Source organism: Lepus europaeus, chromosome 18 (assembly GCF_033115175.1).
Source record: "Lepus europaeus isolate LE1 chromosome 18, mLepTim1.pri, whole genome shotgun sequence".
In the NCBI taxonomy this organism is placed as follows: domain Eukaryota; kingdom Metazoa; phylum Chordata; class Mammalia; order Lagomorpha; family Leporidae; genus Lepus; species Lepus europaeus.
The window spans coordinates 55,468,534-55,487,324 of record NC_084844.1 but is presented as its reverse complement, the minus strand read 5'-3'; the positions used below and the strand labels follow the sequence as shown (position 1 = coordinate 55,487,324).

The window sequence follows — 18,791 nt, the reverse complement described above, 5'->3', positions numbered from 1 at the left end:
CATGGCAAGTTAAATAGGCAAAGAGGAATATTTTTTAAAAACTGTGGTAATAGCATGAGCAGTCAAATTAATAAGAAAATTGTCCATGAGACTGATTTTCGCAGCGTAGGTGGGTATGTTTGCCTGTGTTTATAGGGGACCAATAGGGAAAAGGAGGGGTGAGAGACCAGGCCCCTCTGGAGAGATTTAGAATCACTGGTATAAACTGAACCCCAAACTGGCTAAGTTCTTTCTCCGGAGCTCTTTCTCCACCAGTGATGGCTTTTGTTGACATCCTGAAGGAAAGCAGCCAGCAACTGCCCCCAATGTTTAATTGTAGGAAGAGCAACAGATAGAACTCTGGAACCAAAGCCCATGAAGGGAAAAAGATCTCCACTGGCTCAATGTTGTGACTGATTTGGGGCAAGAGGTCCTGCATCTCTGGGGCTGAGCCGGGAACATTTGGGGCAGAGAACCAAAGCAGACACAGACTCAGCTCCGTGAGCTGCTCATCCCTAGCCCTGTCCCCGTGTGACCTCACCTGATGGTACCCACTGTAGTCCATGTTGCCGGGGAGCAGGAACCCCGGCGCCAGAGACAGCTCCCCTTCCAACATTTCTGGCTTAATGAATTCCTCCAGGTAGGTTCTGCAGAGTCTCCTGTCCCAGTCGTCCGTAATGTGGCCTCCGTACATGATCTCACCAAAGAGGTAACGCAAGTCATCGTAGGGCACCTTAGAGATAGCGGAAAGATAGACTCCCCAGTGAGGCATGGGATTGGCCTGACAGGTGGGCTTCTTGTGACCACTTGTTGCCTTATCTCTATACGATCAGTGCCCAGCAGATGCAAACATATTTTGTGCGAGCGCGCAAAAGGCTTGAGGAATTGCATCGAAGGGCGAGGAGGGGCGAGATGCCAACCCCCTCCCGTAGATACCTTTCCTCTATCACAATCATCAGCCATGACCATGAAGGCAGGTTCCACCCAGAAGCCCCTTATGCCAAGAACGCCAAGATGAACTCATTGTTCCTTTGGAAAATTCACAGCAAATGAAATGCAGCTTGCGCGTTCACTGGTGTGAAAGGGAGGGAAACCCTTTGGGGAAAGCCGGCAAATGGAGGGATGGTGGGGAGGGGGGGCTTCCTGGAGCCCAGCAGCTGGAGGCAGAAGAGTTTCTGAGGGGGGTGGGGTGGGATGGTTCTGACTCCCCCAGGGCATGAGCTACTGGTTCCCTGAGCTTCCTTGGCTGTGACAGCATGGTAGCGCTGTTTTCAGCCCCAGGCTGGTCCTGGGGTTGGCACTTCCTTACCCAGCTGGTATTAGATGTAGACTTTCCCCAGCACCCTCCCCTCCGTATGTGTGGTGACACCACTGCATCCCCCTGAGAGCTGCCCTGCCGACCCGCATCCGTGCTGGTCGGCCCCAGAACGCCCATCTCTTTCACCTTGGCGTTGGCCTCCAGGAAGTTGTAGAGCACGTTGACGGAGATGGTGAGGTCCCCGGTGTTAAAGGGGTAGGGCCGGTTCCACCCCTGAGGCCCAAACTTTCGTCTCTCTGCCACCACGGCGTGGAAGTAACAAAGAGCAAAGAGGATGCTCTTAAACTCCGTCTCGCGGGCGCACAGCTCCAGGGTGTCCTGGAAGGAGAGCGTCCCTGGTGAGGACGTTGACACTCAGCTTCCCTTAGCCAGGGCTGGGGCAGTGCTGTTAACCGAAGACAGGGTCGTGGCCCACGGGATGGTCCAGCTTTGTCCTGTCAATGTCGCCGTGCCCCAGGGTGTGGGTGGGGGCGCCCACCGATTATGTCTACGGTCTTCTCTTCCAGCCATGCCTTTCTTGTGCACTGCAGAAAGTTAATCGGTATAATCCCTGCCCTTGGGACTAAGGCGATGCTGGCTGCCCCTGGCACAATTCACATGGAAGTCAAAATAAAGCAGCTGTCCCCAAACGGGGATGGAAAGATGTCAGTTTCTAGTAATTGATCCTGTGGATGGTTAAAACGGGAGGTCTGAAGGCACAGAGTGGATGGTGGATGAGCACAGCCCTGAGCTCATCAAAGCTGAGTCGAGCAAGGAAGCCTTAGGAGCAGTGACCGCCCTCATCCACCTCCCGCTTGGTGGCCCTCAGTGCAGAACCAGCTGGCTGTGCCAGGGGCAGAGACGCCGGGGGAAGGCGGCATCTCTTAGGACCTAGTCCTCCCTTGCCCAGTGACCAACGCTGACATCAAGGCTTGCAGGGGGAGGAACCCAGGGACAGTGGCCCCCAGGGAAGTTGAGCAGTTGAAGCCAGGGTGGCTCTCAGTGGCAACAATCCTACTGAGGCTCAGCATTGATTATTAGCAAAAACCGCATGTTGGGCACTTGCTACCCTACCCTGCAACTCTGCCGGAGACCCTCCAGGCAGGATAGCTGAGAGTGGCCGGCCCACGGAGCCTTCCAAAGACCCCGCTGACCACATCCTAATCCCCGTTTTCCCCCAACTTTTAATCTGAAAAAAAAAAAAAAAATTTGTGATAAATTTCACATGGCATAACATTTACCATTTTCAGCAATGTTGCCATGTACACTGCCAGTGTTGTACAAAGCCATGCTTTTTGAGAGCTTGGACCAATGGCATAGTGGGTAAAGCCACAGCCTGCAGCACCAGCATCCCAGATGGGTGCCCATTTTGGGTCCTGGCTGCTCCACTGCCCCTGCACCCATGTGGGAGACTTGGAAGAAGCTCCTGGCTCCTGGCTTCGGCCTGGCCTCGCCCTAGCCTTTGAAGTCATTTGGGAAGTGAACCAGAGGATGGAACATCTCTCTTTCTGTAACTCTCCCTTTCAAATAAATAATCTCAAAAAAAAAAAAAAAAAAAAAAAAAAAAAAGGAGCCAGTACTAGCTTTCTATGGAGAAGGCTACAGATTGAAAACCAAAGGATGTATGTCTCCACGGGTAAGGGAGACCATGCAGTATTTTTCTCTCTGTGCCTGGCTTCTTTCACTCAGTGTGGTGTTCTCCCTTCCATGTGGGAACTAAAATTAAAAAAAAAAAAATCAAAGAAGAAAAATAAAAAGAGAAAGAGAAAGAAATGCCTGTGTGTATCAGTGTTGCTGCAATTACAGTACTTTGTCAAACTAATTGTTAAAAATTATATATTACTTGGCCGGCGCTGTGGCTCACTAGGCTAATCCTCTGCCTGTGGCGCCGGCACCCCAGATTCTGTCCCAGTTGCTCCTCTTCCAGGCCAGCTCTCTGCTATGGCCCAGGAGTGCAGTGGAGGATGGCCCAAGTCCTTGGGCCCTGCACCCCATGGGAGACCAGGAGGAGCACCTGGCTCCTGCCTTTGGATCAGCGTGGTGTGCCGGCCGCGGCGGCCATTGGAGGGTGAACCAGCGGAAAAGGAAGACCTTTCTCTCTGTCTCTCTCTCTCTCACTGTCCACTCTGCCTGTCAAAAAAAAATTAAAAAAAATAAAAAAATTATATACTGCCATAATCATAATGATTTTGCAGTTATTTAAAAACTGACTTTGAGTGGAGTTGCCCATTTTTTCATTTGATGTCCAGCCCTTGTCCATCTCCCTGCTCATCTACGCTCTTTTTACTTTTTCTTTGGTGAACTCTTTAGTTAGTGGAGCATTAAGCCTTTGACTACAATGTGGATTAAACATGTTATCTCAAAAATAATAAATAAATAAATTATTTTTAAATGGATGCTTTCATGACATGGGATAGAAAAGCCAGAAAATCTGGTAGTTTGGACCTCCCGGGTACTGAGCACCTAGGAGTCTACTCAAGCCCTGTTTTGGAAAAAGTGAAAAAGAAAGGAAGAGGAGATGCGCCTGTAGAGGAGAGTGCCCCACGCGCAGAGGGTGGGCACGGCTCAGCAGAGACTTCACTCTCGAATGCTCTGCGTCTCCTGGTGGCCTTTCTCCATTCTCTGTCCCAGATGATGTGTGAGCTTTGCAGGTGTGTTGGGAAGGGGATGGAAAACGGAGGAGACTGGACAGATTTTGCTTCTCCATCTTTGCGGACGCGTCCCTTTTCCAGTGGGACTGTGCGACTCCTATGCTATGAGGGGGTCCTGCAGCCAGCGGAACCTCCTGAGACTCAGCCTGCCCCCAGCCTTCATGTTACTGCTAAGTTAAACCAAGCCTCCAAGGGCCTGTGGTGCCGGAGGTTTGCACAGCGCTAGCTGAAGTATTTGTTGGGTTGGAGGGTGCAGCTCGAGTCCCTGGGTGACCCATCTTGGGCTTGTGAGTTTGAGGCTCAATTCTGTGACATTGAAGACCCTGCCTGGGGCTACTCTAAGATGGCATCAGAGAGGAAAAGCTTCCTAAGAGCTCGTTAGGAAGATCTCGGTGTGGTGGGTGGACTTCAGGTGACCCTGTGGACCCTGCCCTCCTGGTAGTTAAACCTTTGTGCACTCCCTCCACAGGAAGGTGCACCTCCTCAAGGAAGAAGCTAAAGGCATGGTGCTTTCCAGAGGAGGTGAAAGATGTCTGAACCGCAGATTTCCCAGGTACCACTCAACCAATGGCATCAGCCACCTCCGGGCCTGGCCTCGGCTTTAGATAAACAGCCAATGAGACAAGTTTAGCATCCCAGACTTGGAATAGTGTAGTAGCCTGCACTTGAACCTTAAGCCTTGGCATTAGGAGTCCCTCTGGAGTAAACCAGTGGTGGGGCCAGCACTGTGGTGCAACAGATTAAGCTGTGGCCTGCAATGCCAGCATCCCACATGGGCACTGGTTCGAGTCCCAGCTGCTGCACTTCTGATGCAGCTCCCTGGGAAAGCAGCAGAGGATGGCCCCAGTCCTTGGACCTCTGCACCCATGTGGGAGACCCAGAAGAGGCTCCTGGATTTGGCCTTGCAAGCCCCGGCCATTGTGACCATTTGGGGGAGTGAACCAGTGGATGGAAGAGCTCTCTCTCTCTCTCTCTCTCTCTCCATCTCCTTCTCTCTCTGTAACTCTGTCTTTCACATAAATTTTTTAAGAATGTAAATCAATGGTGTATTCAAACTTGGCCATGCATGAGCATGACCTGGAGGGCTTATTAAAACACAGATTCCTGGGCTCCATCCTGGTTCTTACTCAGCAGGTCTAGGGTGGGGCCTGAAAATCTTCATCTCTCGTTAGTTCTCAGGTGATCCTGAGCCTGCTGGTCTGGGGGCCACACTGTAATTAAGAGTCCAACAATCAACTGTAGAGGAAATAGGGCCGCAAACAGAGTCAAAGAAAGAAAAGCAGACCCCTCCTCCCCACACAGACCTTGCAAAGTGGCTGTTCACAATTCAGTAGTGAAGCAGCTGCCCGCTGGGACCTTGTCTAGGGAGGGAAGATGGCCTAAGTTCTGCTTCTGCCAACTCCAGTCATACATCTGTCCTAATAAATCTGCCCCTGGTATCTCTTTTACAAACATACCAGGCCCCCCCAACCATCGGAAGTGTGGTCCTAAGTCAAGTAGGCTGCAATTTAAACCCGCCAATGCTGTAACAGCTAAGGTATGACACTGATGAACCTATAAATATTGTAAGAAAGTTGGCATTGTTGCTCAGTTCTTGGGAAATGATTCCAGCTGAGGCCGCTGGGGTAATAAACTGCTTGATCCTCCACTGTCTCTGGTGCCTGTTTGAATGGAGGGAGTTTTCCCAGCCCAGGTTTCTGTAACGAAACCATCCCCACCATCTGGCACCTGGGTTACTCAAGACACATGCCGATTGCAATGATGTCATCTGAAGTAGAGCCCTTTCCCCTGGCTCAAAGGTAGGGGGCTTAGCTCATCCGTGTGTGACCCAGCACATCCTATCAATCCCATAGATTCATAGCAACGCACCCTGCTCCCCTTGGTGTCTCAGTTAACAGTGGGCTTGCAGAAAGCGGCCCCACACCTTCGGCCAAAGGCAGGCTGCACACTCCACTTTTCCTGCGTGTGGCAATTTGGGAGCTGTGTTGTGCCCTGTGGAAACTGAATGGGGGTCGCTTGCAAATGGGGCATATTTGGTACCTGTTGGAGTTGCTCTAGGCCTTGGGCAGCACCCGGTCCACCCCCCAGCTTCGTGCCCTTCCCCCAGGTTGAATGGCTCTTGTGAGATGGGGAGTGGCTCTTCCCTTCCCTCTTGGACTCGTACCTGGGTGAAGTTGTCCAAGGCTTTGTGCAGGTTGGCATGCATGCCCGTAGGGGGCTCATTGGTGATCTTGATGGAGTTCTCCAGGATGCCCTGGGGGATGATATGGCCCTCGGGGGAGGGTGCAGGCTCTGCGCTCATGAAGACCCTGAACTCGGGGTGGCTGTCCTCACTGTGCTCCTCCAGCTTCTTCTCCAGGGTGCTGAGCCACTTGGCTACCAGGTGTATATTCTGGTGGGAAGGAAGAAACACCCCCCAACCCCATGCAGACAACTGTTTAGCTCAGTTAGCAGTAAGCTTCAAATAACCTTTTTTTTTTTTTAAAAAAAATGATCAAATAGATATAACTTAAAATTTATAATCTCAGTCAAATATATATATATATGTATGTATTTTAAATTTGAGGGGCAGAGATATAGAGATAGAGAGAGCTCCTAATTACTGGTTCATTCCCCAAATGTCGGCAATGGCCAAGACTGGGCCTGGACCCGGAAGAAGCTCCTGGCTTCAGATCGGCGCAGCTCTGGCTGTTGTGGACAATTAGGGAGTGAACCAGTGGTTGGAAGGCCTCTCTCTCTCTCTGCCTCTCCTTCTCTCTCTGTGTAACTCTGATTTTCAAATAAATAAATAAATCTTTAAAAAAAAAAAAAGACTGGGCCTGGACCAAAGACCAAAGTCAGGAGCTGGGAACTCAATCCAGCTCTCTCATTTGATTGGCACGAACCCAACTGCTTGAGCCATGATCACTGCCTCTCAAGGTGTGCACAGGCAGGAGGCTGGAGTAAGGAGCTGGAACTGGGAATCAAACCTGGGTACTCCAACATGGGAGAGCTGAGTCTTAACTGGCACCATAACTGCTAGGCCAAACACCCGCCCCTCAACCATTTTTAAATCAAGAGTGTACATTTTTAAGTGTCTCATGGCATTTCATGCACTTACAGTGTTGTGAAACCCAATGCTGTTCAATGGGAAAAACATCTTTAATCACATCACAACAAGAGTCTTGGGCTGCCCAGGATTGGGGACCTCCTAATAGCCTGCACTTGAACTCTGTCCTCTGATACCTGAAGTCTTTGCAGCATAAAGTTCTCCACCTGGGCTGAACGTGAGAACCATCTGGAGAGCTGGTTTCAACATGGGTTTGAGGGCCCGCCCTGAGGGTTTCCGATTCAGTAGGTCTGGGCTGGAAGCCTGAGGATTTGCATTTCTAATGGATGGGTTCCCAGCTTCTGCTGCTGGCCTCATACAGACTTGCGTTCCAGGCCCAATTCCCCGCCACCGAGGCCAGACACCTGGAATATTTGATCCCTTGAGAGTCAGAAGTGGGGGGCCAGGGACCAGCATTGCCGGCCTGAGCTGGGAGGGAGCTAATGAGACAGGCAACATCTCGGGCCCCACCCAGACTTCAGGCATCAGCACATTTTCTGGGATCCAGGAATTCGTATGCGTGTTAACATTTGAAAGGCACTGATTTAAATCTCTCCTCTCCAAGCCATTCTGCTAATTGTTGCCAAACTTATCTTCCTAAAACATACCGAATCATTGCCTCTCAGAGGCCCACAAAGGCTCCCATCCCAAGCTCCTCTGTGTGGTTTCTGACCCTCTCTTCCGTTGAACGGATTCCTATTTGTCTGTGTGTCTATCTGTCAAAAGCCTGCCTTTATTTCTTTGCACGACTTTGCAGAGTGCACCTCTCCCTGTAGCAAGGATAATCACTTGCCTTCATTGCAATGTGTTTCATTATGATGGACAGATACAAGCTCCTCAGCAAATATTTGAGGAAGTAGGGCTTGCAGAGCCTTAAATACACACATCAGCACTGGGCACAGTACTTGGACCACAGTAATTTGGTCTCTCCGTGCTGTTTTCTCTTCTATAAGAAGCGAAATCACAATAATGTTTGCTATACTGATTTCACAGAATTGCTGCAAATAACCAAAGGTGATGTATTTGAAAGGGCTCTGTGTGCTGTATAATGCTACCTGTAAGAGTTGCCAGGAGTGGTTGAACTGAAAATTTCTTAAGGAACTTGTGTGTAATCACCCCGGAGCAGGAGCAGAGAGCTGAGCAGGCTACCTGGAGAGCCAGTGTCCCACAAGGGAGGATTCTGGCTGCTTTACAGGGACACTGGCTCTGACACCGGGCAGGACACAGCTGGGAGGAAACCTCTGTTGTCTGGGGACAGAACCTGGGGTGGAGATCTCTGAGGCTGCTCTTCTCGGTTTATGGGCCTGGATATGCCAGGGTCCTGGGCCAGTGCCTTGGAAACTCACCCCTCAGCTACTCCCGTCAGGAAGGTAAATGGGAGAAAGCCTGAACCTTGGTCTTGTGTCCAGGTCCTGAGAAGCAGCTCTTGCAGGAGCTGCTCTGGGGTGGGATCTCAAGCAGCATTTCCCAACAGTGTGCCACGGGGTGTTAACCGACACTAGACCCATATGAGAGACACGGGGTTGAATGAGATTTCTACACCACTGGCTTCTCAGAACCATCAACCTGTGGATATAATTGAAAACCTTCTCAAAGGGATATTGCAGGCAGTGTTTTCCAAAATTGGAAGAGGACTTGTTAACTGGTTTTCTATTTTTTTTTTCCAGAGACTCTCTCAGGCTCATAGGCTGGGAAATACTATCCAGCAGAATTCCAGTCCAGTCTAGTTTAGTACTTTAGGGGAGTCTTAGAAACAGGATATCTCTGAGCCCTAGGATAGCAGAAACCAGCAGGGAACATTTGCCTCTGTCAGCACTTTACAGTTGGGACAGGTTATGCTTGTTTAACACTTGAATGTCACATCAGTGAGAAGACCAGTTTCCCTGGAAATGCCCAATCATGAGGGATTAAAGAGAGAGCTTTGAGTTCAATCTTTGAGAGCTCTCAAAAACCACATCAGTCCAGGAATTGGGGGATGGGGAGTCCTGGGTCTCCAGTAGGTGCTGGGGGAGGAAACACTCTCTACTCATTGGCCAAGGGGGTCATGGGAGGCAGCACTGCGGTCTCAGAATCAGGCCTTGTTGAGTGCTTGGGTCCGCAAGACACTAGTGCCTATTAGGGGGTTGAGCCTGAGACAGCTGGGGGAGGTCACCCTCCCAGCCCTCTGCTGATCCGTGTGGGAGGGAGCAGGGACCCTGGCTGTCATCATCTTGCTTTCTGAGAGTCCTGCTATTTCTGTAAAAGAAATCACAGAGAATCGTAGATCCCTCAGTCTTTAAGTTCTGAATCAATAGCCCACTTTGTTAAGGATGAAGTCCAGCCTCAAGGTGTAGTACAGTCAGGAAGGAGGCAGAAGAAGTGCTCATGATGAGAGCCAGGGTGGATGGGAGTGCCTTGCTTTTTTTTTTTTTTTTTTAAATTATTGTTTCTTCCTTTAATTTCTTTAGCAATTCAATAGGATTTAGTTGAGTGTCTATGTTCAAGGCAGGGGACTGGGTGATACAAGGTAAATAGGAAACATCTCTTTTCCTAAGAAGACTTAGTGACAGACAAGTCATCTAAGACATCATGTCCACACAGCAACGGGTGTTCTAGCAGAAGTGTTTACATGAGTAGATTATTATGAGAAAAGAGGAGTCAGCCACTTGTTCTGTTCCAGTCCTAGCATCCCTGTGAGTACGTAAGAGAGGATGAAGAGCACAGATCAGGACAGAAGAGGGAAAGTTTTTCTTCCCTTGTAACTATTCAGTGAACTTCTTAGTGGTGGCTTTTGTAGATTTCCAAACACTCACATGAACTCTCACTGAAAATACACATTGCTCCCCCATTCTCGTCACACACGCAAATAAGAATACGTAATACAACACAGCAGAGGGGGGTTCCATGAAATTCATGTGAAGAAATAAGCAGCAGAAAGAATCCAGCTGCCATGGCCTTCGATGAAATGCCAACTTCCTGAACGTGCACTTGCATGGGAATCCCACTCCCTTTTGTAAATAAAGCTATTGAAAATAGAACAGGCGGGGCCGGTGCCTCAGCTCAATAGGTTAATCCCCCGCCTTTGGCGTGCTGGCACATCGGGTTCTAATCCTGGTCGGGGTGCCGGATTCTGTCCTGGTTGCTCCTCTTTAGTTCAGCTCTCTGCTGTGGCCCAGGAGTGCAGTGGAGGATGGCCCAAGTGCTTGGGCCCTGCACCTGCATGGGAGACCAGGAGAAGCACCTGGCTCCTGGCTTCGGATCAGCGCGGTGCACTGGCTGCAGCATGCTGGCCACAGTGGCCATTGGGGGGTGAACCAACAGAAAAGGAAGACTTTTCTCTCTGTCTCTCTCTCTCTGTCTCTCTCTCTGTGTCTACTCTGCCTGTCAAAAAAGAAAGAAAGAAAGAAAGAAAGAAAGAAAGAAAGAAAGAAAGAAAGAAAGAAAGGAAGAAAGGAAGAAAGAAAATAGAACAGGCGGGAGGGAGAGAAGACTTATTAGGGGTGGTGTGGGGGAAGAGAATTTCTAAGGGAGGAGAACTGGAAAGAGATATTTGTAAGGGAAGGGAACAAGAGCATGGAAGGCCAAGTGGGTGAGAGGCTGAGTGGACAGAGAAACTGGAGACTATGGAGTGAAGCCCAAACAGGTGTGAGGTCTAGAATGACCCAGATCAGGGCAGAGTGGGTGTACCTGCAAAATGACCCAGTGACCTTTCTTGGCAGCCAGGTCCAGCGCAGCCTCAGCTACCACTTCCTGTCCTTGTCCCAGAGACACGTTGTGAAAGTTCCGGTTGTTGAAAGTATATCCAAGTTTTCTTCCTAAAAGGAGTAGGAGGTGTCGTGAGCATTCCCTGTGCCTCGTGATCTGTGCTGTCACAACCAAATGCACACCTCCACATCACCCCACAAACACAGGTGTTCCTGAACCCTCACCGCAAGCCTGAGATACTGACATCTCCCTTCACAGAGGGCTACCTTGTCCAGCTTTTTCATCACCCCCAACACAAGCAGTTGCCCATTCCAACACTGTCCCCCCCACCCCCACCCCCTGCCTCCCCCTGCTCTTCATTTCTCCCCAAGCATGCTTTGGAAGGCTGATGCTCTCCTGAATGGCTCCCCTTTGAAGATCAGGCATTGTTCTATTGTCTTCCAGAATGCTGATATGAAAAGAGGCAAATAGCAGGCAGGTGGCTGAGGTCCCCGCTGGCTTCCTTTGTCCTCTGAGTGTATACCTTGTCTTCTCTGTAACTTTACTGGGTGGTGTGTTCAGTAGGAACAGGAATTCAGTGAGTTTTGGTTTTTGTCCAGCATGTTGAAAATTTTATCTCCTCATTTTGCATGAATGAGACTGAAGACAGCAAGAGGCAAGACACGAAGGGGTTTGGTGGTATAGGTGTGAATGACTTGTTGTGTGTATTTTGATAAGGGCTGCTAGTGTTGGAACAAGAGTAAGGGGAGGATTACACAGGCACAAGTATCTCAGCCACGCCACTGAAGCCAGATCAGTGCCAATGAGCTGCTCGTCAAGTCCAAGGAAAATAATACAAAGAAATGATCTTAATATAGAGGAGCAATTCTGCTTAGATATTAACTATTAACCAAATTCAATAAAGCTTAAAGAAATTACGTAACATTCCATAGACAAAAGAACCATAAAAATATCATAAAGGAATCATTAAGCAACTATTCTAAGAATGTGAGGAGAAATTGAACAATGGGCAAAAGAATAAAAATCTGCGCTTGAAAAAAGTTGTTCACAGAAGGCCTAAAGTTGGAGATGTAATTAGATACTTTTGCAAGAAATTTTTTGAAAAATATTAAGATTGGATATTTCTTTTAAATAACAAAAGGTATAGACTCTCCTTCAACTGCATAGAATAAAGCAAGATGATGATTTTCATAGAGCAAAATAGTTATTACAGATTCAACTGAGATGAACCCCAGAAACACCTTTATTAAACTCTATAAATCCTGGCTGGCCATAAATTTGATGCCAGCTTTAGAACTGAGAGATAAACAACTTATTCCAGAGAAAATACCAGGATAAAATGTGCTGGGGATTATTAGATGGCTTCTGTGACGGTTTTGCTCACAAAAGAGCCTATTTGTTTTCTTTATTGGGAAAAGAAGGATATGGGAAAAGAGGTGCTTAACAGAACTGAGTTTGAAAGCTATAGACTGGAGGGCTCAGGGACAGGGCCGCAAATCCTAGCTCTGTGGTGGCCAGCTTGAATGAGTCTACATTAATCTAGGCTAGAGGCATGAGGACAAGGCTGAGAAGAAAGAAGTGGATCCTGGGAAAACTGAGAAGGGGAACATTTTACGGAACACGTAGCAGAAGAGGCCCGCATTACCTGCGAGCTTCAGGGGGTGTCAGGATGGCTTTGCAGAGCCCCTTCAGTTGCATCCTTTTTTTTTTTTTTACTGGCAGAGTTAGACAGTGAGAGAGAGAGACAGAGAGAAAGGTCTTCCTTCCTTTGGTTCACCCCCCAAATGGCTGCTACAGCCGGTGCGCTGTACTGATGGGAAGCCAGGAGCCAGGTGCTCCCTCCTGGTCTCCCATGCGGGTGCAGGGCCCATGCACTTGGGCCATCCTCCACTGCCCTCCCGGGCCACAGCAAAGAGCTGGCCTGGAAGAGGAGCAACCGGGACAGAATCTGGCACCCCAACCGGGACTAGAACCCCGGGGTGCCGGTGCCACAGGTGGAGGATTAGCCTAGTGAGCCATGGCACTGGCCTAGTTGCATCCTTGAAGTTCTCAAGAGGAGAGGCATGAGCGAACACCTCTAGCCAGCTACGTTCTCACGAGCTTGCGTGGTCGGATGGTTGTGTGCTTTGGCTTCCATGCCTCCCACTCTCCCCACATTGTCTGTGACTCAACTTTCTGTTTCTGACTTTCCTCACCCCTGTCCATATGGTGGTATCACCTGGAACCAAGCCCCGTTGTAAACCTCATTTAACACTCTCACAGTGTGCTTCATTTACCTGCTACCTCCTTGAGGACCCTGCAAGTCCTAGGCTGTCCCTAGTTCTGCACACTCACGGGTTTGGAGGAAAGGGTACATATTTCAAGTATTCCCTTCCCACTTGCAGGCTATTTCTTTTCCACTGTCATAGAAACACCCTTCCTCTTTTAAAGCACATGTCATCTGGCTAGTTTGTCTACTAACACTTATGTTCTCTGTCTTCCACCAGTTTCCTCGTGAGACTCTTATTAGGGAATTTGGAACCTGATTCCTGTTTCATGCTTGTCCTGGTAAACTTCAGCGCTATCCTGGATGACTCAGCCAACATCCGGCTTCACGCTTCCTCATCTTCTTTGTCTTCAAAGGACTTGGCCCCATTCCATTTCTACTACCCACTCCCAACAGCTGCACCCAGGAATTCACCATCCCCGCGAACTGACTCTTGTCTGAAACATCACTCGTCATAGCCACTCATGTGATCCTCCCCTTATTCTGTTTCCAACACTGGTAGCCCTTGCCAAAACACACACAACAGATCCACTCATTCCTATACTCCCACACCCCTTCTTGTCTTGCCTCTGGCCTCGCTTCACTCCCATTCACGTAAAATGGTGACATGCACTTTTCAGACCTGCTGGCCACATAGAGCAGGAGGCTGACATGGTCAAGCACACCAGTCCCAGACTGTTCATGTTCTTTGTCCCCTGGCTGTGACTCCACCTCAGCGGAAGGTGCTGGCCTTTGGCTCCTCTATTTTTTCCAGTATTCCTCAACTCCATTGCCCCTTTCTACTCTCGCAAAACCCAACTTTTGTAAAATGTTGACTCCTGATGAATCCAAGCATTGATAAGAGATAAAATGAATATATCTGGTGAGTTGGCCTCACCCCAAACTCTTGATTCTTAACCTTGATACTGTTGGGCCCCCTTTCTATGTGTCCCAGCCTCTCGGCTTTACAGCCTTTTAATGGGCCATTCGTCTCACTTGCTACTAAACAGGCCACCTGCTAGAAACTCCTTCAATTTACTGACACTTTTTCTCCATCTCTGTACCTCCTCTCTCAACAGAAGCTGCAATCTGCCTCCTGTGTGTTCTCTAAATCTCTCCATTAGGGGCTGGCATCGTGGGATAATGGGTAAAGCTGCCACCTACCATGCCAGCATCCTATATGTGCACTAGGTTGAATCCTGGCTTCTCCACTTCTGATCCAGCTCCCAGCTAATGGGGCTGGGAAAGCAGCAGAGGTGGCTTAGATGCTTGGGTCCCTGCAACCATGTGGGAGACCTGGACGAAGCTCCTGGCTCCTGGCTTCGGTTTGGCCTAGCCCTGGCCATTGTAGCCATTTGGAGAGTGAACCAATGGACGGAAGACCTCTCTCTCTGTCTCTCCCTCTCTCTCTGTAACTCTGCTTTTCAAATAAATAAAAACAAATCTTTTAAAAAAAAACCTCTCCCTTTTTTTTGGATCTTCAATCTTGATCTGTCTGTTCATTCTCCTGCTCCCTGGCACAGGAACAAATACTCCATCAGTCCCAAAGCTGTTCTTTAAATACTGTACTGGCTTCAGTCTAACCAACTTACAAAGTATACATTTGTTTATTTGAGAGACGGAGAAAGGGAGACCAGATTTTAATTGCCTCTTAAAGGGAGTGAAAAGGACTCCAAGGACAGTATTGGTAATCCACCTGGAGAGACACTGAACTGAAAACCTTTTCTTTGAACACATTTAATAGGAGGCTCACAGAAGCCTAAGTGAGCTCAGAGTTTGCCAGAATGTTGGAAACAGGAGGCAACAGAAGGCAAAGGTGGGATATACAGCTTCTCTCTGATCACAAAAGAAAAATGACAGAATTCATGTTGTCAAAGCTGCATACTTAGACAAAGGAGAATGGAGACCAAGTAACAGTGTTTCAGGCACGTGAAAGAAAGACCAGAGACGAGGCCTGTGGGAGGGCAGAAAGAGGAGGGCCAAAGTCGAAGCTTTGCTTTGGAAAGATGCGGCAAGAGGATGTGAGAGGAGCAGCGAAGTGAGCTCCCTTAAGGGAATGACGAAGGGTAGGGGTTTGGTGTAGCAGTTAAGAAGCCACTTGGCACTCCCATACCTTATTATCAGAGTGCTTGGGTTCGAGTCCTGGCTCTGCTTTAGACTCCAGCTTCCTTCTAAGGCACACCTTAGGAGGCAAAGGTGATGGGTCAAGTACTTGAGTCACTTCCATCCAGGTGGGGAGACCTGTATGGAGTTCCAGGTTCCTGGCTGTGGCCTGGCTAGCCCTGGCTTTTACAGGCATTTGGAAGTAAATCAGCAAGTGTAAGAATTCTGTCTGTACCAGTCTCTGCCTTTCAAATAAATTTAAAAAAGATAAATTAAAAATTAGAAAAAGAACAGAATGAAGCCTTGTCATCATTATTATGCCATCCAATGATAATGGACTTTAACTTTTCAAAGGCTTGTCATATCTGAGATTTCATGTTTATCCTCACAGTAGTCTAAGGAGATAGTATCATGGGTTATTGAAAGCAAGGGAGAAGAAGATGGAGAAAAAAAATAAGTGTACAAATAAGCATGACTCATTCAGAGAGAAGGTGATGAGAAAAGAGAGAGAAGGAGGATAAAATTAAAATATGGTTAAAGGAGTAACCTGAGGAGGGAAGAAGGAAGCACTGATGGTGGATGATGGTAGGTTTCAGGTTAAAACAGTGGCCAAGAAAGGTGGATGGATGGAACCAGCACTGTGGTGCAGTGGGTTAAGCTGCCGTCTGTGTGCTGGCATCCGATATGGGTCCTGGTTAGAGTCCTGGCTGCTCTACTTCTGATCCAGCTCTCTGCCAATGCACCTGGGAAAGCAGTGGAAGATGGCCAAAATTCTTTGGTCCCTGTCACGCATGTAGGAGACCCAGATGAAGTTCTAGGCTTCTGGCTTTGGCCTGGCCCAGCTTTGGCCATTGCAGTCAAATTGGGGAATATACAAGTGGATAGAAGATCTCTCTTTCTCTGTCTCTTCTTCCATTCTGTAACTCTGCATTTCGAATACATAAATCTTTTTTTTAAATGGGATTCCCCACTCCTCCTCCTCCTTTGCCTCCATATCTCCCTTCACTGTTGATGAGAAAGGACATCCTTGGAGAAGACTGGGTGGCACAACACTGTCAGATTTGTTTCCTAATCAAGGCTATGAGATGAGCTCCAGGAACTCAGAGAACTCACAAAAATCCTAATAAAACTTTGCTTTTCTATGGGCACATAAATCCTTTTGTGGGATGGAGTGAGAACAAAGGGACACATCTTTATTCTGACTCCTGAGGTTTAAAAATCCTAACTAATAACTATTGCGGTGAAACAAAGGAAGAGAGAAATGAAGGAGTTAAGGACACTCTTCAAATATCCAAGGGTGTGGCAAGACAGCAAGCTTTTTGAGAGTTTCAATGGAAGAAAACTGAACTGTCTGGTACAAGGCTCTGCACAAGTAAAGAGACAGAAGGTTTACGTAATAAATTGGGGTGAGGAAGAATAGGGGAAAGTGTTTTGGGTCAGCAAAGCGGATTCCAAGCTGGAAAATAGTAGCCCATCAGACTGATTAGATTCAAGATGTGGGGAACCTGGATATTACCAGAATATATGGACTAAATGAGTGAATTAGAGAATAAATCAAACCATCAAGAAGGCAGGGACGGACAAAGACAAGGAGAGAAAGAGGCACAGGTGTCTAAGTAATCTCTAGCTGATGAACAGCAATATTGCTCCTGGTGAGGAAATATGCATTGCGATTAAGCCAAGGGCAAGGCTGAGATAACGTATTCAGAGTTAAATAACCAATAGAGATCAAGGAGGGGTCAGTTTGCCTGAAATGACAGGAGGCATCAAGCTACATGATGGAATAGCTGGAGGTCAATTGGCTAAGAACAGTAGGAAATTGCTCAGAAACAGGTATTATAAAAGCTTCTGAAAGGGAAAATACTGAATAAAAATAAGGCAACTCAGTTTATCAGTATGAAAAGAACCAAGGCTCCAGGGCACAGAAGGACACAGGATTCTACAAAAGTGTGACTGTCAGGAATAAGTTCGCTATGACACCAGTTCTTGTGACATTCATTCATTCATTCATTTGTTTGTTAATTCATTCAACAAATACTTAATGAGTACCTTCTCTGTGCTTGTAACACTACTGGCACTGGAATGAAAATGATGAATAAGATGACCTGGTCCCTGACCTCAAGGATCTTAGTGATGAACAGGCAATAGAACATTAAATTGGAATAATTAAAATTAGGATTGCAGTAAGCCATCTGAAGCAAATATAGAATGTTATAAGAATGCAAACTGGGGAATCAGAGGGTCTTATGGGGAGGAGGCCAGGTGAGGTGGATATTTTCAGGATGAATAGGTATCGGACTGCTGAACTATTTCACACCAAAGGAAATGTTTGTGAAAATATCCTGAGTCAAGAAGACTCCAATGGGGCTGGCACGTAGCATAGTAGGTAAAGCCGCCGCCTGCAGTGCCGGCATCCCATATGGACGCCAGTTCAAGACCTGGCTGCTCCACTTTGGATGCAGCTCTCTGCTATGGCCTGGAAAAGCAGTAGGAGATGGCCCAAATCCTTGGGCCCCTGCACCCATGTGGGAGACCTGGAGGAAGCTCCTAGCTCCTGGCTTTGGACCAGCACAGCTCCAGCTGTTGTGGCTATCTGGGGAGTGAACCAGAGGATGGAAGACTTCTCTCTCTCTGCCTTTGTCTCTGCCTCTCTCTAACACCACCTTTCAAATAAATAAATCAATCTTTAAAAAAAAGAAGACTCATGGTGTGGCTGGAGTGATGTGAGCCTCGGGGCAGAAAGGCCAGGCCATGCAGGCCACATGATCAAGTTAAGGATACTGATTTTAATCTTTAGTATAGTAGGAGGCCATTAGATGATTTCAGTGACAGGATTATCCATTAGAAGTGACCAGGATCAGGAATATAAGGTTGGTTTACTTTCCAAAAGTCAATTAACATAGTACAATGTATTAATAGAAAAAATAAAAAAGTTTTAATCTCAATAGGTAAAGAAGAAACATTTGACAAATCTAATACCTTTTCACAATACAAGGAAAAAAAAATCACATGAAGAGGAATAGAAGGCAACTTCCTCAATCTGATAAAAGATACAAAAAAACCCACAGCTAACATCATGCTTATGTATGAAGACTCAATCATCTCCCCTAAGATGAGGAGCAATACAAAATATCCAGATTTGCCACTTCCATTAAACACTGAACTGGAAATTTTAGCTAGGGCAATTAAGTAAGAGTGAAATAAAAAGAAAACCATATTGGAAAAGAAGTAAAACGATCTCTATTTGCAGATGACATGGCCTTGTATCTAGAAAACAGTAAGGACTTCACTAAGATTATTTACACTAATAAACAAGTTCAATAAGTTTTCAGGATAGAGGATCAACACATAAAAATTCATGAGTAATGAAACCGAAATTAAGGAAACAACTCCATTTGCAACAGGATCCAAAAGAAAAACAAGTTAGGAACAAAATCAATAAAGGAAGTTCAAAACTTGAACACTAAAAGCTAAAAAAATCATTGCTAAATAAAATGATCAGGGAGTAAACAGAAATTTAAAATTATTAAATTCAGAAACAGCAATACAAGGGTATTAGCAGGAAACAGAGAAGTAACTCTCAGATGACTCCTTGGGTGCATGTTAGTAGGAAGCTAGAATCAGAAGCGGAGTGAGAACTTGAACCCAGGCATTCCAATGTCAATTAATTATGTCCTACTGGCATCTTAACCACTGTGCCTTGTGCCTACCCTTTGTCCAATTTTTTGGGGCAAATCAGCTTTA

At 47.4% G+C, this 18,791-nt stretch overlaps 1 protein-coding gene across 1 annotated transcript in view; it reads right to left on the bottom strand.

Annotated features, from left to right (window-relative positions):
* DNAH9 (dynein axonemal heavy chain 9) overlaps positions 1-18,791 on the bottom strand; it is a 359,765-nt gene that overhangs the window by 27,904 nt on the left and 313,070 nt on the right. Inside the window, exons 62-65 of the mRNA XM_062215967.1 lie at positions 10,682-10,809; positions 6,092-6,319; positions 1,424-1,615; positions 521-712 (exon numbers count right to left, since the gene is read on the bottom strand). Coding sequence (XP_062071951.1) covers positions 521-712; positions 1,424-1,615; positions 6,092-6,319; positions 10,682-10,809 — 740 coding nt within the window. The remainder of the gene's footprint in view (positions 1-520; positions 713-1,423; positions 1,616-6,091; positions 6,320-10,681; positions 10,810-18,791) is intronic.